Source organism: Lepeophtheirus salmonis, chromosome 4 (genome assembly GCF_016086655.4).
Source record: "Lepeophtheirus salmonis chromosome 4, UVic_Lsal_1.4, whole genome shotgun sequence".
Lineage (NCBI taxonomy): Eukaryota > Metazoa > Arthropoda > Copepoda > Siphonostomatoida > Caligidae > Lepeophtheirus > Lepeophtheirus salmonis.
In genome coordinates, this window is record NC_052134.2 from 24,540,472 (window position 1) to 24,559,593 (window position 19,122).

A 19,122-nucleotide genomic window follows, 5' to 3' on the forward strand; every position below is an offset into this window, starting at 1 on the left:
ATTGTTATTATTTGCATAACTTTACCTTCATATTTAGTCTTCGGCTGCTTCTTTTTAAGTACACCCTTTGTTTGACAAGTAGGAGATTCATCACTAGGGTTGCTTCTTCCATAAACATTCTCGGCAAAAACTCTGAATTTGTATTCATTTCCAGGGACAAGATCAGTTATAGGTATTAAATTGAATCGTGTATGTCCTACACGAGTCCAAGAAGTCATTGGAAGTTCCTGTTTTTCTACAATGTAGTTCGTAATGGCTGATCCACCATCCCATGCAGGAACTTGCCATTCAAGAACAAGAGAATCTGTACCAATTTGACTTGTAACTGGCCAACGTGGAGGATCGGGTTGATCACTCACTTGAACATTTATCAAAGCATAGTCTGTTCCCAATTCATTTTCAGCTGTGATAGAGTATGGACCACTGTCTGATTTATTAACGTCCATTATAGTGATTAAAGCATGCCTTTCTTCCGTTTTAACTTGGAAGTGACCACCAGATTCAATTATTTCTCCATCTCGCTTCCATGTTATTCTTGGTTTTGGATTTCCTGTGAATGGAACTTTCATGACAGCATTTTCGCCTTTATCAAAGAATGCTGAATCTCTAAATCTTGGGGGCACATTTAGATGAGGAGCCGTTTTTATCTTAAGATCTGCTTTAGATGTACTAGATCCTCCTGAATTAGAAGCTCTCACACTATAAGTATCTTCATCCTCCCCGAACACCCCTTTAATGGTTAGTTCGTAAGTATTACCAGATGAAGTAATTTCATGCTTTCCACTATCAAAAAGTTCTCTTGCTCCCTTATACCAAAGAACCTTGGGTTTTGGTACACCTGTGATCTTACAAGTAAATCGAGCATTTTTTTCTTCAACGCAAGATGTGTTTTTGAGTGGTGTAAGAATTTCAGGAGCTTCAGGATCTTCAGGGTCCTTCACAATAACGGATTGTGAGTTAGAGGATGGCTTGCTTAAGCCTGCTTCATTTTCAGCAAAAACTCTAAACTCATACCGGCGATTTTCGATTAAGTTACAAATATTAATTTGAGTTGATGAATTAATAAACTGATTTACTTTCTGCCAAAGATCACTTCCAATTTCTTTCTTTTCAATCCAATATCCTTTAATTCGGCTTCCTCCATCGAATTCAGGTCTTTCCCATGTTAAGTTGACAAAGTCACTTCCTACTTCCGTTATTTTGGGTGCTCCAGGAGAACTAGGAGCATCATAAGGAGGTTTTGCACGGACAGGATTAATTCCATCCAATGGAGGACCATTTCCGTTGGCATTTGAAGCAAGAATTCGGAAATTATATTCTTGCCCTTCAGTCAGTCCTTGAACTGCAAAATGTGTACTTTTACAGAAACTAGCAATAATGATCCACTCTTTGAATCTTATGTCCTGTCTTTCAACAACATAATGAGTTATTTTAGATCCACCATCATACTCAGGAAGATGCCAATGGAGTTGACAGGTATGGCTACTGATTTCCGATACTTCTAATGGTCCAATTGGAGGTCCTGGAAGACCGGATACGTTTACAATAAATGATCCTTCTACGCTTCCACTATCATTTGTAACCTTAACGGTATATTTACCAGCCATGTCTCGTTTTATATCTCTCAAAAATAATAATAGGAACTCATCAAAAGTTGTCATCTTGATGTGACTTGACTCAGAAACTTTTGAACCATTAAAGAAAAGTTCAACTGTGACAGGGAAGTCTCCAGACCATTTTATCTTAATTTTAGAATTATCACCCTCTGGAAGGTGTAAATCAGATGGAATTTGTTCAATCTTTGGAGGAGCTCCGACTTTAACTCGACAGTTGGTCGTAGCAAAGCCAAAACTATTGTATGCCTGACAAACATATTCTCCTTCATCGATCTCCCATAATTCTGTAATTGTAAGAGTGAATTTTCCATTTGACTCAGTCATTATGATACGTCCTGGTTGTTCAGATACGTCCCGTCCATTTCTCATCCATTTATACTTGGGCATTGGCTTTCCTTCAGCCACACATGCCAAAATAATCTTTTGCCCTAATCCTGCACCAGCGTTGTGAAGATACTTAGTAAAATCTGGTGCAGAACCATCTAGCACTTCCCCAATTCTAACATAGCCTGTGCTAGTAGAAGGATCACTCTTACCAGCAGAATTAACAGCTATTACTCGGAATTCATATTCCATGTTTTCGTTCAGACCAAATGCGCCATACTCAAGAGTTGGAATTTCGTAATCATTACAACGAGTCCAAATAGATGATCCATACTCTTTTTGCTCCACGATATATCCTGTTACTTTAGCACCACCGTCATAAGAAGGTTTAGACCATTTCAGATCGACTGTGTTCTTTCCAATCTTTGCAATAATTGGTGTTCCTGGTGGACCAGGAGGTGTAGCTTTGGCTTTAATTCTAAATCTTTGACTTGGAGGTGATGGTTTGCTTTCGCCAGCTGCATTAACTGCTTTAACGCGGAATTCATATTCTGAGCCAGTGATTAAGTTTGTAGCAATATGAGTTTGACTTCTGATTAGTGTTGTACTACATACAACCCATTGCTCTTCAATAACTTCTCTGTATTCAACCTTATATCCTTGTATCTTACTTCCGCCATCAGAAAATGGTCGATCCCAGCTTAGGTTCACTGATGTTGGACTATCTCCTAATACTTTTGGAGCACTTGGAGGATCTGGAACAGTAAATGGGAACTTTGCTGTAATCGGTTCCTCCAATTCTAAGGGATCAGATATTCCATATTGATTTTCAGCTCTGACTTGGAAGCTATATTTCTTGTTTGCTTCCAAGCCTAAAACGTCATAATGTAATCCTCGGATAAAGCTGCATATCTTTGTCCAATAACCCCCTGATATATCAAATTTATCAATAACATAATTAGTGATGGAAGAACCACCATCATCTGAAGGAGGTCTCCATGATAAAGTACAAGAATCTGGAGTTATATCGTATGCATCAAATGGTTTTAGAGGGGGAGAGGGTCTATCGACTACTAAAACTCTACATGATCCTTGATCACTTCCTTCTGAGTTGATTAGTTGTATATTATAGTTACCAGTGTCAGATCTCTTGGCTCTCTTATTGTAAAAGTGTGCTTCATGATCATTAATTTCAATTCTAACTCTCTCATCACTCACTTCATAGCCATTAATACTCCATTTTGCTTTAGGTTGAGGAATAGCAAAGAAAGGTACCGTAATACTAATATCATGCCCGGCAATGACAGTCATATCTCTTAAGTTAAGATCACTTGTAATCTTAGGTGCACATTTAGCAGGGCTACAACGAATTGGTTCTGAAACTGGTCCCCATGGACCTTGTCCTGCAGCATTGATGGCAGCAACGTGGAATTCATAGTCATTATTTTCCTGAAGACCAATAACTTTCAGAGTTATGTCACTAACAGTTTGATGACAAGCCTTACTCCAACTCCCACTAACTTGTCTCTTTTCAACAATATATCCAGTAATATAAGAGCCACCATCATTTCTAGGTCTTGTCCATTGAATACTAATAGAGTCAGATGTAGAACCGATATCTTGAGGTTGCCCTGGTGGACCTGGAGGATCAAATGGATGCTTCGCTCTAATTGATTCTACATTTTCTCCTGGGTCTGATATTCCATACTGATTTTCTGCATATATTCTAAAATCATATTCCTTGTTGACTGTTAGATTTCTGATTCGTGAGTGGCAAGAGGTGGCAAAGCTACTAACTCTTTGCCAGGACTTTCCTTGTTCACATTTTTCAATGATGTAATTGGTAATTGGACTGCCTCCGTTATTAAGAGGAGGAGACCAGTGTAAGTCAAATGCTTCGCCAGCAAAGTCAGTTGCATAAATATTCCATGGTTTACTTGGCCTATCTAAAACAGATACATTAAATGTGGCAGTATCATAACCAGAATCATTAGCAAGTTTTAATCTATAATGTCCTGCGTCTGAAGTTGTTGACTTCTTCACTATAATTGAAACAAATTCTTCAGTGACCTGCATAATAACTCTAGAATCCCCCTTAAGATCGGTATCTTCATTCCATAGTTGAGCAGTAGGCTTAGGATATCCTGTAAAGTTGAGGTTGAGGGAGAAATCTTCCCCAGCTTTCACTCTTATATCCTTGGTATAACCCAAATCAATCTTTGGCTGATTTGGCTGTTCACCTAGCTTAAGATTTGGTGTAGCCTTAGATGGTTCACTTTGACCCATTTCATTCACTGCTATTACCCTGAATGAATATTCCTGTCTTTCAGATAGCCTGCTGACTGTATAACTTAATTCGTTATGTGGATATGTATTGACATCGATAAAATCAGATCGATCTTTATGTTTTTGCTGAACAATATATCCTTTTATCTTACAACCACCATCATCTCTTGGTGGTCTCCAAGAGAGAGTTACACTATTTTTAGTAATTCTATCAGGATTAAGACCTTCAGGAGGGCCAGGTCTAAACTTTTGAACACTAGCAGTAATAGGCTCGGATGATCTCGAAGGTAGGCCTGGGCCTGCTTCATTGCAAGCAATTATTCTGAACTCATAACGGGTTCCATCAATTAGTCCAGGGACAATATAATTTAATTTTCCTGAAGGGTATTGATTCACTCTAACCCAACTTGATCCTAATTCTCTTTTTTCAACGAAATAACCAGTAATTTCTCTTCCTCCTGTTTCTGTAGGAGGAGTCCATGAAAGACTTGCACTAGATGGTGAATAAGATGTAATTTGAGGTTGACCGGGAGGGCCTGGGGGATCATAAGGTGATCTAGCCTCAATATGCTTACCAACAAGAGCGTCGGATACACCAATAGCATTTTCAGCTCTAATTCGAAACACGTATTTTCTTCCTTCAAATAGGTTTCTAGCAATATATTCACATTTTGGAGCATATCCAGGACAAGCAATCCAATCATTAGATCCATAATCACATTTTTCAATAATGTATCCAGTAACTTCAGACCCACCGTCGTCTTCTGGCGGATTCCATAAAATTTTGACGGTTTCTCTGTCAATATTTTGATATTGAACCGGTCCAACTGGAGGCTCTGGACGGTCAACAACCGTAACGGTTAAGTAACCACAATCTGAACCAAATTCATTATCTACATTAATTTTGTATTTCCCAGTGTCAAGTCTAGTTGAATTTTGTAAATCAAAAGTAATAGCATCTGGTGAAACTGTTGAATTAAATCTATTAGTAACAATCCTTTTACCCTCTTTTGTCCATTCAACATTTGGTACAGGAGATCCAAGGAACGGAATATCAACAGAAATATATTCACCAGCATGAACACGAATTCTTTTATTCAAAACATCTAAGTCAAGTTTGGGAGCTGCTTTCATTGGACGAGCTGTAATTGGTAATGAAGGATCGGAATGAACGCCTGGTCCTGCAGCATTGTGAGCTCTTACTTTGTACTCATATTGATGCCCTTCTGTAACATCTGAATCCATAAATTCAGTAGAAGAAACTGGCCTAGTGGAGACACGAATCCATCTTCCTCCAAGTAAATCTCTCCTTTCAACATCATAGCCTGTTATTTTTGATCCACCGTTATTAGCAGGTGCTCTCCATGAAACTCTAATGAATGTAATGTCAGCATCAACTGCTTGTGGCCTTCCTGGTTTGCCAGGTACATCATATTGAGCCCTTGCAGTAACTGGTTCATCAGATGCCAAGGGTATAGATCTCCCTTGAGCATTGACAGCAAACACACGGAATTCATAAGACGTACCTTCCAGTAAACGTGGTACTCGATGAGTAAATGTATAAGGTTCAACAAAATTGACTGCTGGAACCCAACCTCCAGCGTGGTCAAGATCTTTTTTTTCGATTACATAACTTGTAATATCACTACCTCCATTATCTTTTGGTTTTTTCCAGGAAATGGTTACAGAGGATCCAGTAATTTCATCATATGTAATAGGGGCAACAGGTGGTCCAGGAACATCAAGTACATTAAAGTAAAAGCTACCTTTATCGGAACCAGACTCATTAACTAGTTTTATAGTTGTTTCTCCACTATCAGTTCTTTTGCAGTTTACTATATGGAAAGTAGTTACTGGAGCAATTGCAGAAATCGTAATTCGTTCATCATCAGTTACCAAAGGACAACCTTCAATATACCAATTAACAGATGGGTCAGGTGAGCCAATATATTCAACATCAATTGTAAGGTTATTTCCCGCCTTAACATTAATATCTTTAAGAGGAGTTAATATTTTAGGAGCAAGGTATCTTGGTCTTGCTTGAATATATCCACTTGGTTCACCAGGCTCAGACTGACCAGCGTCATTAAAAGCAATTATTCTAAATTGGTAAAATTCATCTTCATATAGGTTAGAAGCTGTTCCTTTGTTAATGTCTCCATTAATGTTTTTACAATCAGTCCACGAATTCGTACCTTTGGGTCTTTTTTCAATAATATAACCTTCAATGGGGCTACCTCCATCACTTATTGGTCTAGACCATCTGAGGTCAATGTGATCTCTGTCCCAATCAAATGCTTCTGGCTTACCTGGAGGATCTGGTACATCACTTTCATTTCGTGCTATGAATGACTTGTCTAAGGGTAATGGATCTGACTCCCCAATCGCATTTACAGCCTTAACTCGCATTAAGTATTCTTTCTTGAAAACTAAACCAGTAACTATTGTTTTTAAATCTGTCGTGATTTCTACTTCAACCCATGATCCTCTGCTCAAGTCCATTTTTTCTATTAGATAATGGGTAATAGGAGATCCTCCATCATCTAAAGATTCATTCCAATTCAATTTACAAGAATTTGCAGTTACTCCACTTAGTCTAAGAGGTCCTTGAGGGGGAGAGGGACGGTCTAAGACAGTGACTTTGGCTCTACCCATTGAAGTACCAATTTCATTTCTTACTTCAAGAGTATAATAACCAGCGTCAGTTCTTTTAGAAAATGGAATATTCAGATATGTTTGTCTTCTTGAAGTTTGTGTGTCCATACGTTCAGATTGTTTGACAATGGAATCATTAATTTTCCAAGTGACTTCTGGCTTTGGAGATCCCAAAATAGGTACAGTGTAATTAATGCATTGACCAGCACAAACAACCATATCTTGCATAGCTGTTAAATCAATAGATGGGTGTACAAAACGTGCTTCTGCAGTAATTGGATCTGAAGGTTCCCCTGGTTCACCAGGACCTGCTTCATTAACTGCAATAATTCTAAATTCATATTCTGTACCCTCAGTCAGACCAGTGACTCTTCCTTTGGGCTCAGAACCATGAATCTCACAAGCCTTATCCCAAATTCCAAACCTTGTTTTCTTTTCAATAATCCACTTCTTAATAGGACTTCCCCCATCATACTTCGGAGTTTGCCAATGTAAATCGACTCTGTCAGAATCCCAATCTTCAGTATGAGGTTTCCCAGGCCTTCCAGGTAATTTATATGGATCACAAGCGACAACTGGAGTACTTGGACCAATTAATGGGCCACCTTCACCCTGAGAATTTACTGCTCTAATTCTAAATTTGTACTCATGATCTTCAATGAGTCCTTCAACTTTAAACCTTAGATTTTTAGTTTCTCCGCATGGAATCCATCTCATATTTGATTGATCTTGTTTTTCAAAGATGTATTGTTTGATTTCACTTCCTCCATTATCTTTAGGAGGTTTCCATGTAACAACCATGTAGTCTTTGTGTACATCCTTTACATCAAGTGTATCTGGTGGTCCAGGAACGTCTAACACAGTTACATTACAAATTGCTTTGTCTGTTCCATTGATATTTGTTGCAACAAGTTCGTATATTCCTTTATCAGATCTCTTACTTTCACTGATTCTTATTGACGTTTTGTATTCCTCATTGACAATAGTTACTCTAATGCCGTCTTCCAATGAACTACAATCCTTTGTCCATTTCTTCTTTGGTGGAGGTTCCCCATCTACGGGAACATTAATAGTAAGGGGTGTACCTGCAAGTATTGTTATATCCATCATCGCCATTCTATCAATCTTTGGTAGCGAATTTTTTGCTCTTGCTCTATGTGGGTAGGATGGGTTGGATGGGTCAGATTCGCCAGCTTTATTCACTGCCTTTACTCTAAATTCGTACACAACTCCATCAATTATTTTTTTCGCACGTCCAGTTGTTCCAGGACCCTCAGTTGATCCACAAACTTCCCATCTTGGATTATTCTTATCTCTCTTTTCAATAATATACCCTGTAATTTTATTTCCTCCGTCAAACTCAGGTTTATCCCATTCAAGTTCAGCCCAATCAATATCAAAGTCAATGACATCCGGTCTTCCAGGTTTACTTGGGACTTCATAAGGATTTTTAGCAACATAGCTACCGGAAGTAACTAAAGGCTCTGATTTTCCTTCTTTATTAACTGCTCTGACTCTAAATTTGTATCTGTGATTTTCTGTTAAGCCATCAATATCAAAATCGCAAAGGGGCCCATCTGTTTGACCAGCATGTGTCCATCGACCTCCCATTGATTCGTCACATTTTTCAACGATGTAATATTGAATAGGCATACCACCATTATCTTTTGGAGGTTTCCACTCAAGTGTACAACCCTTTGCATTCATATCCTTTACCATTAGTGGTCCCATGGGAGCTCCAGGAACATCAATCACAGTTATTAGAATTTCTGCAGAATCAAAACCATTTACATTTTCGGCAGTGATAAGTAATGTTCCATTCTCTTTTCTAGTTGCCGATCTAACAAATATCTTAGTATTATTTGGATGATGTACTAATTTGATACTTTCAGACGATTCAATTTCTTTATTATTCATCAGCCATTGTGTTTCTGGAGCAGGTTCCCCTGACACATTGACATCAAAGTTGAACGAATCTCCAGCATGGCAATGAACTTCCAGTAGTGTGCTTCTATCAATTCTTGGAGGAAGATTTCTTGGTTTACAAGTAACTGGACCGACAACATTAGATGAATCTCCAATTCCTCCTGCATTAATTGCTCTCACTCTAAATTCATAAGTTTCTCCCTCAACTAAGTTAGGAACTGTACATTTATTCTGACTTCCAGGTACTTCATGTGCACGTTCCCATTTTCCGTACTTGTCTTTCTTTTCAATAAGATATCCAGTGATCGCAGAACCACCATTGTCAATAGGTGGAATCCACTTTAAGTCGACTGAATCTCTATCATAATCGACCAACTCAAGATTTTGTGGACCAGATGGACTATCATATGGGTCTTTAGCTTCAATTTCCTCATCTCCATCAAGAGGTAGAGATTCGCCTTCTTCATTGACAGCAGCAACTCTAAATTTGTATTTTTTATTCTTTTTAAGACCTTTTACATCTAATGAACAATCTTGACTTCGTCCACAAGGCATCCATAAGCCAGTATCAGGATCAAGTTTTTCCACCTGATAATAATCAATTGGACAGCCACCATCATCTGTAGGTCGTTTCCATTTTAATGTACAACCTAATGCATGAACATCATTAACCTTAAGAGGGCCTTGTGGAGGACCTGGCTTATCAAGAACTTTTAAATTGACTGTGACAGAATCTTTTCCAACACTGTTTTTAGCTATAACATTATAGGAACCCTCATCAGATTTTTTACAACTTCTTATTATGAGCTTTGTGTTGTAAGGTACATTAGTAATGACCAAAGATTTATCTGATTTTGATTTAATTTCTTTTCCTTCTTTTTTCCACGTAACGTCAGCTGGTGGCTCACCAATAATATTAGCCTCAAATTTTAACATTTCTCCAGCCGATACAGTAATGTCATGAAGATGCTTTCGTTCAATTTTAGGAGGCACTGAAAAAATATAAAGGATTTAATTTAATAGAGGAACTGTTAATCAAGATATTAAAATGATAATGCATTAATTATCGTATATCAATTCTGACTTTGAAATTAATACTTACTGAATCGAGCTCTTGCTTCTTTATATCTTGATGGCTGCCCAGGCTCACTAGGGCCAGCCTTGTTGAGGGCAATGATACGAAATTGATATTCTTCACCCTCGATCAGATGATTTGCAGTACCCTTACAACGATTACCATCAATTTGTTGAACATGAACCCACTCTGGATCATTTCGAGATCTTTTTTCAATGATATAGCCTGTAATTGGAGCACCACCATCATCAATAGGCTCTTTCCACTCCAATTCCATGTGGTTTTCACTCCAATCAAACACATCTGGAGCACTTGGAGGAAGAGGTACATCAAATGGATCCTTTGCTACAATTGGCTTAAGTGACATCAAGTTATCAGACTCTCCTTCATCGTTCACAGCACGTACTCTAAATTTATATTCTTTTCCAGGTTCCAAATTATCACATTCAATTGATGTTCTTGGAGTAGTGCCAACAGGAGACCAAACACCAGTATCAGTGTCAAGTTTCTCTACAATATAATGATTAATTGGTAGACCTCCATCATCTTTTGGAGGTTTCCATGCAATTTTACAACCATTTTTATGAACACCAGATACTTCTAGAGGTCCTTCAGGCATACCAGGACGTGCAATAACATTGACACGAACTTCTGCAGCATCTTTTCCGTGAATATTCACTGCCGATAGTAAGTAAATTCCATCATCTTTTCGGGTAGCTTCATCAATATTTATATGTGTTTTGTAAGGTTTATTTATGATTCTTCGCAATTCATTATCTGTAAGTGTTTTACCATCTTTACACCATGTTACATCTGGAGGAGGCTCACCTTGAATATCGACATCAAACTGAATAGTTTCACCAACTTTTACTGTTAGCTCTATTAGACACTTTCTGTTTATTCTAGGTTTCAATTTCTTATAACGACATGTTAGATTGTCACTTTCTGGACCAGGATTTCCAGGTCCAGCAGCATTTACTGCCCGAATGCGAAAATTATATGTTTCACCCAAATCAACACCTTTGGCTGCTCCAAATTCCAATTTGGGTTTGATCTCTCCACATTTGGTCCATAAATCATCATTTGAAAGCATTTTCTCAATTATGTAAGAAGTAATGTTAGATCCACCATCATATCTAGGTTCCTCCCATTTTAAGTCAAAATGATCCCAATCCCAGTCTGTCATTGATGGCTTACCAGGTGGACCAGGGGGATCAAATGGGTTTTTAGCTATTATTGAATCAAGTCCTTCAAGTGACTCAGATTCACCCTCAACATTTACTGCCTTTACTCGGAACATGTACTCATGATTTTCTTCAAGAGGCTCAATGTTGCAGAATAATTCAGAGGATTTGCCACAAGGAACCCAGTGTCCTGTTTCTATGTCACATTTTTCTACAATATAGTGAGTAATGGGGCATCCTCCATCGTCCTTTGGAACTTTCCATTCAACTTTACAACGATCTGCAAAAATATCTTCAATTTTAAGAGGACCTTGGGGTTTAGAAGGGGGGCCAACGACAAGAATATTTAGGTCAGCCTCATCTTCTCCGTTCTTATTTGTTGCTGTTAGCATGTAAGTACCAGAGTCTCCTCTCTTTGCATTAGTTATATAGAAACGAGTCATATAATCCTCATTGGTTATGGACAAAATTGGTGAATTTTTAACAATAGTATTGTTAAGAAACCATACTTTTTCAGCTGGTGGTTCACCTGTTACTTTGATATTCAGTTTTATTGGTTCTCCAATTCTGACTCTAATATTATCCATATTTGTTCTATCAATAACTGGTGGAGCGTTGCGTATTTTACAAGTCACTTCCTCGGATGGCTCAGATGGAGGACCAGCGCCAACTTTATTAACAGCTTTCACTCTGAACTTATATTTACTATTTTCTGTAAGATCAGTTACTTTAATTTTGCATTCGTCTGTTTCGGTTTCCATATGCTTGAAGTATTTTGAACTGAACTCTTCCTTCTTTTCAATAATAAAATGAGTAATTCGTGAACCTCCATCACTCAAAGGTGGGCTCCATGAGAGTTTTACCCATCTTCTATCCCAATCATCAAGTTTAACTGATTCTGGAGGGCCTGGAGGATCAAATGGATTTTTAGCTAAAGTAGCTGCTTCGGTTTCAAGAGGTTCAGATTCCCCTTCATTATTTACTGCTCTTACTCTGAACATGTAAAGGCTTCCTTCTGTTAATCCATTAACATCAAATTCAGGCGTCTTTCCGAGAGTTTCTCCACATGGTAGCCAAATTCCTTTATCGACATCCATTTTTTCGACTGTATAATACTTGATTGGATCACCTCCATCATCTTTAGGAGGTTTCCATTCAAGGTGACAAGAATTAGCCGTTACATTTGAAACATCAATTGGACCTATAGGCTTGCCAGAGACTGAAACAACTGCAACTTCAACGTCGGCAGTATCGGTGCCTTGATCATTTTTCGCAATAATTTTGTAAATTCCCGCGTCTTTCTTTTCAACATGTTTGATGACTAATGAAGTGTGATAATCATCGGTCTCCAAAATATTTCGGTCATCTCCTTTGATTTTATCTCCATTAGGAAAGAACCAAGTTATTGTTGGCTCTGGTTCTCCAATATAGTCAGCGTCGATTCTCATCAACTGTCCAACTCTCAGAACCTTTTTAATTAAAGTAGATCTATCAATTCTTGGCTTTAAAAATCGAACTCGTGCCTTAATTGTGAAAGAAGGATCACTAGGTTCGGAAAGTCCAGCTTTATTTTCAGCTATCACTCTAAATTCATATTCATGATCTTCTTGTATTGCTGGAGATTCAATTCGACCTGTTAAAGTTGTTCCATTAGTTTTCAGAACTTCTTTCCATGCTCTCTTATCTTTATCTCTCATTTCAATTACATAACCAGTTATTGGTGATCCTCCATCATCTTTAGGTGATTTCCATTTAAGATCAACGAAATCTGGACCCCAATCCAATGGTTCAGGCTTATCTGGTTTTCCTGGTGGATCAAATGGATTTTTAGCAATAATGGAGTCCTCAGCTTCTAAAGGAGCTGATTCACCGTCCTTGTTCACAGCTCTAACTCTAAATTTATATTCTTTTCCTTCCCCCTAATCCTTTTACTTCAGCTTCACATGTTGGAGATGTACCTGCAGGTACCCACATTCCAGAATTAGGATCTAGCTTTTCGATTTCATAATATTCAATTGGACTTCCTCCATCATCTTTTGGTTTCTTCCATTTAAGTTTACATTTGTTCTTTGTAACATCAGAAATTTCTAAGGGTCCTTCAGGAGGCAATGGTTTTCCCTTTATAATGATCTCCACATCAGCTTTGTCCTCTCCAGAGTTATTCTTTGCTGTAATAGTATATTTACCGATCATTTCACGTTTTGCTGGTACAAGCATAAGTTTGGTATGATATGAACTGTGAGCACATTTTTTAGTGTCAGTATTTTTGATTTCTTCCCCATTAAAGAACCATGCCGTATCTGGTGCAGGCTCTCCAGTTACATCAACTTCAATTACAACTTGTTGATTTACTTTCACAGTTTTTGTATCCAAATTGGTTCTATCAATTTTAGGAGGAGCAAATCTTGCCTTCATGAAGTGAGGATTAGTATGTTCACTTGGATCACCGAGACCAGCCTTGTTTTCTGCTTTAACTCTGAACTCATATTTTTTCCCAGGCTCCAATCCAGTTATTTCACCGTCAGGGAACTTTTTAGCTTTGACTCTTGGTCCCTTAACCCATTCATCTGTACCAAAAATCCGATACTCCATTGTATAATTAGTTACAGGAGCTCCATTTTCCCTAAGTGGTTTGGCCCATTTTAGCTTTACAGATGATTCTGTCCAATCTGTAATGTCTGGCAATCCAGGAGGACCAGGAGGATCAAATGGATCCTTTATAAGTATTGCTTCAGATGGACCAACCAATGGTTCAGATTCACCATCTTCATTCTTAGCTTTAACTCGAAATTTGAGTCTTTTGCCAGTTTCTAGCCCGTGTAAGTCAAATTCACAATCCTTACTTTGGCCACATGGCACCCAGTTTCCGGTTTCTATATCCATTTTTTCAAGAAGATAGCATTCAATTGGACTTCCTCCATCATCTAAAGGTGGGTTCCACTTAAGCTTGCATCCTTCTTTATGAACATCAGATACTTCTAATGGCCCTTCTGGTGGTCCTGGAGGTCCAAGTACAATAAATTCTACTTCACATTCGTCTTTTCCATGTTCATTTACAGCTGTAATTTTATACATTCCAGTCATTTTCCTTTCCGCATTTTTTATGACTATGGATGTCTTATACTCAGGATTTGTTATAGTAACATTGTTTAATTTTGATTGGTCAAGACCGTTGAAAGTCCAAGTCACCTTTGGTGCTGGTTCTCCCTCAATATCTATATCTTCCAATTTTAATGCTTGGCCTTTTCGGCACCAAATCTTATCTCTGAAAACTTGATCTCTATTGATAATAGGTGCCACTGTAATTATAATAATAATTTATACGAAACATAATATTGCATTGTTTTCTATATATAAACAATTCTTACATTTTCTGGGTTTAGCGGCAACAAGAGGAGTTGGTTCTGAAGGCTCTGATGGTCCAGCCTTGTTAACAGATCTAACTCTGAATTGATATTTTTTTCCTTTTACAAGTCCACCTTTTGAGAAAAACCTTTTGGGGCCATCTGATTTACCAACGTCAGTCCATGCACCCTCAGCCTTACCTTCTCGCATTTCAATCAAGTAATGCTGAATGGCTGCTCTTCCATCAGACAGAGGAAAGTCCCATTGTAGATCCATTCGATCTGCATCCCAGTCGCAAAGTTGTACATTTCTTGGTGGATCAGGTAAGCCTTGAAAATAAAGAATACAAATCACTCTTCAGCAATATATGTGATGTTAATTTTTTCATGGACTTAGTTAGTATGTAAATAAATTCAAGAAGCAAAAGATCTTAACCAGTAATTATAACAAGTAAAGTTTGTTGAAGTATAGCTCACTGAAATACTTACAAATATAAAATTATCTACAACTATATTTAATAACACTGGGAAATAAACTCTTAAATTATGATTATTAGACGTAATGCAATGTTTTACTCTATTTGAGTCAGGTGAATAAGCCAAAAACTGAGAAGAATGTTTATTAAGCAATTATCAGATTCATAATACATATGAAGCAACTACTAATCAATATAAAAATAAAGCAAGATTATTCTTTGCGAAGCTGAAATAAAATTATTCTGCTGTGAAGCGAACGAATTAGTATTGTAAGCGAAGCTGAAATGATAGTATGATATCAAAGTGCATGCAGTTATGATTATTTCAAAGCCTACAAAGGTACTATGTACAATGTGTTGAACAAAGCTACATTTGTTTACCATATGGATCTTTGGCAACAATATATGCATCTGCCACAAGTGGTTCAGATTCTCCTTCGTCCGTAATAGCTTTTACTCTAAACAAATATTCATGCCCTTCTTGAAGCCCTTTAACTTTACAATCAGTTACATCTGCATCAGTTCTGGAAACAGGAGTCCATTTTCCAGTAGCTTTATCAATTTTTTCGACTATATATCCTGTTATGGGTTTTCCTCCATCATCTTCAGAGGGCTTCCATTTTAGCTTGCACCCACTACTTGTCACATCACTTACTTCTAGTGGGCCTAATTGTTTAAAATCATGCATTATGTATTACTAAAAGTTGTTGGTACAAGAATTTCAATTTAATTTAGTACCCATAGGTGGAGTAGGACATCCTAAAACGACGAGCTCAACAGTTTCTTCATCAGAGCCATGTTTATTAGTAGCAGTTACTTTGTAGCGCTTACTATTTTTTCTAACTGATTTTTTAACTACGAATTTAGTATTATACTCTTCATTTACTATTTCAATATTATCGTCGTCAATTGCAATTTTACTATCATAATAAACCCATTTGATCTCAGGTGCAGGTTCTCCAATTATATCAACATCAAGAATAATATCTTTACCGACTTTTACCACTGTACGAACTAAGTTTGTTCGATCGATACGTGGTTTAACTAATTCATAAATATCAAGAACAAAAAAATAAATTATTGAGTTTCTCTTTTTGCTGAAAAATATATATAAATTAAAATGAATTCAACGTTATATCTTTCAAGTTTTACAATTTTGCATTACTAATTAGTTCCTTATCAAATATTTTTCTTACGTTTTCTATGTTTAACTTTATGCATTCCAGTCGGATCTGAGGGCGGAGATTCTCCACCCTTATTGACTGCAATAACCCTAAACTGTAACTGTGTCTTTTCTTTTAAACTTTCAACCTTATAAGTTAAAGGTTCTTGTCCGGTAGCTGTGTTATGTTCCCCACAATTCTCCCAATCATTTTGTCCTTTTAGTTTCTTTTGTATTATATAATGAATGATTGGAGATCCTCCGTCACTAGTTGGTGCTTTCCATATTAGATCAACACTTGTGTTATCGTAGTCAGCAATTTCAGGAGTGTCAGGTTGACTAGGTTTGTCTGAACAAATTTGATAATATAGAATACAACATAATATAGTGAATACTAAAAATTATTAATTATGATATAAAAAAGCATGATCAAGAAAGTTTTAATGAACTTTTTAAGGATATATAAACAAGTTAAATTCAAACGAAGTAACTTACTCCACGGATTTTTGGCTTTGACAGCAGCATCAGCTTCTAGAGGTTCAGATTCCCCTTCGTCATTGACAGCTGTAACTCTAAAGAGATATTCTTCTCCTTCTTCTAATCCAGATACATCATAGTTCAATGGATCTTTTTCTCCTGATACTTTTCCGATCTTAATCCAGCGTTTCTTTTTGGGACAGAATTTTTCGATGTCATATTCTTGTACTGGCATACCACCATCATCAAGAGGTGGCTTCCAACTGAGTCTACATCCTTCTGCTGTAACATTTGAAACCTTCAGAGGACCTTCAGGGCAAGCAGGTCTGCCTAATACTACCAGCTCAACCCATTCTTCATCAAATCCATTAACATTCTCGGCTTTGACTAAATATTTTCCCGTATCCTAAATTCAAGAAATATAAAGAATAAAAACTTAAATATTAAGATTTTTTGTTACTTTTCGGAGAGCATTTTTAATAGAAAAAGTTGTATTATAGTCCTCATTGGTGATAGCAATCCTTTCATGATCTTTTATAACATCTGTTTCTTTTTCATGTCTCCATGTTTTGTCAGTAATTGGTTCACCAATAACATCAACTGACCAAATATGTGATTTGCCAACTTTAATTGTAGCAATTCGCAAATTATCCCTTATAATACTTGGCTTTCCTAGAAAATAAATACATATTACATTCGCATTTCACTAAAATAATAAATTACTCAAAATTTGTAAATATAATAATAGCAAATGGAAATAAAAAAACAATGGCACACATTTCACACAAATACAGATCAAGAATATTCACAAAACTCATATTTGTTTACATTCCATGCACCTGAAACATAAGATTTTCGTTATTAACAATAATACTTTTAGCTTAAATAACATGCTTCTATAATATTTCTTAAAGCTTTTTACGAAATTATAATACCATGCTAAACACAATTATAGGTATGTATATTGTATATAAGATATTAAATTTGAGCAATATCCACATAAATTCACATAGTACACATAGGTACAAGAAATTGATTAACGATTTAAAAGGCCATAAAATAAAACTAAAATAAGCATATCAGCATGCATAATGTAAATTTATATTTGTTCAATTTCCTAATTTTAAATAATCACTTACTATTTTTGTATTTGCAGATATGTTTTGGAGTAGGTTCACTAGGTAGACTTGGACCTGCCTTATTAACTGCCTTAATTCTAAATTCATATGTTTGCTTTTCTTTTAGTCCCATTACAGTTGCTTCTAACTTCGAAGGATCTTCTGTTTTCATAACTTCAACAAAGTCCAAATCATATTTTCCCTTTTGTTCAATTACATAGTGAGTAATTGGTCTTCCTCCGTCTGATATTGGAGCTAACCATTTTAATGTAACGGATTCATTATCATAGTCATCTATCTCTACATCACGTGGAGGATGTGGTTCTTTATATGGATTTTTGGCTTCAAAGCATCCCTCACACTCAAGTGGATCAGATTCACCTTCTTTATTTACCGCTCTTACTCTGAATTTATACTTCTTATTTCTAGTGAGACCATCAACTCTAAAAGTATCATCATCTGGCCCAGTTTCTCCGCAAGGAACCCATCGACCAGTGTCTATATCCATTTTTTCAATAGAAAAATGTGTGATTGGAGTACCACCATCATCTTTTGGATAGTTCCAATTTAAAGTGGCATGTTTTTCTCTTAAATCAAGGACCATCAGAGGACCTAACGGCATAGCTGGCTTTCCTAATACTACACCATCTGCTTCCTCTTCACATTTACCAGATGAATTAGTTAGAACTAGTTTATAAGTTCCTTGGTCTTTTCTAAGGCATTTTCGAATTGTTATGACTATGTTTTTTGTATATTGCGCTATCGTTATCCTATAAAGCATTGAAAAAATAATATTAGTATATGCTTAATTCCATAATAATAAATCTTACTTTTCATCATCAGGTACTATGGGGTTATCATTGAGAAACCATTGAGCCTCCGGGTCTGGCTCACCTCCATAGCTTATGTCCCAACTCAATGTTTGACCACATTTAATCACAATATCCCTCATTCCATCTCCAAAAATGAATGGACGCAAGAAACGTGATTTACAAGTTATCTGTTGAAATTTTTCAAAGAGTAATTATGATACGTTTTCCTTAAACTTAAATTAAATATATATATTTAGATTCCATACAATTAATTTAATTGCAAAGTTTTTAATGAATATCGAAACTAAATATAATAAGTCAGTATGCCATATATACCAATTTTGTTGGTTCACTTGGTACTCCTTCGCCAGCCTTGTTTATTGCTTTTATTCTGAATTCATAACTTTTGTTCTCTTCCAATCCTTCAGTAATTTGAACTTCAGTTATTGAGGTCTTGGTTCCATTATTTTTGGTCAAATGACATTTAACCCACTGAGTAGAAAATTGTTCCCGACATTCAATCAGATATTGTAGTACAGGGGATCCTCCATCCCATTCAGGAGGTTCCCACTGTAAATCAACTCTCATAATATCCCAGTCTGTTGGTTCAACGTTGATTGGCGGACCAGGAGGATCTATAAAACATATTCATATTCACATATAATTA

General features: G+C 36.7%; 1 protein-coding gene across 1 annotated transcript in view; it reads right to left on the minus strand.

Moving 5' to 3' along the window:
• LOC121117028 (uncharacterized) overlaps nt 1-19,122 on the minus strand; it is a 72,606-nt gene that overhangs the window by 5,644 nt on the left and 47,840 nt on the right. The window contains exons 91-102 of the mRNA XM_071887738.1: nt 18,792-19,090; nt 18,474-18,643; nt 17,665-18,413; nt 16,986-17,197; nt 16,544-16,931; nt 16,083-16,397; nt 15,625-15,930; nt 15,268-15,552; nt 14,435-14,740; nt 13,871-14,365; nt 9,910-12,978; nt 26-9,799 (exon numbers count right to left, since the gene is read on the minus strand). Of these exons, the coding sequence (XP_071743839.1) occupies nt 26-9,799; nt 9,910-12,978; nt 13,871-14,365; nt 14,435-14,740; nt 15,268-15,552; nt 15,625-15,930; nt 16,083-16,397; nt 16,544-16,931; nt 16,986-17,197; nt 17,665-18,413; nt 18,474-18,643; nt 18,792-19,090 (16,368 nt within the window). The remainder of the gene's footprint in view (nt 1-25; nt 9,800-9,909; nt 12,979-13,870; nt 14,366-14,434; nt 14,741-15,267; nt 15,553-15,624; nt 15,931-16,082; nt 16,398-16,543; nt 16,932-16,985; nt 17,198-17,664; nt 18,414-18,473; nt 18,644-18,791; nt 19,091-19,122) is intronic.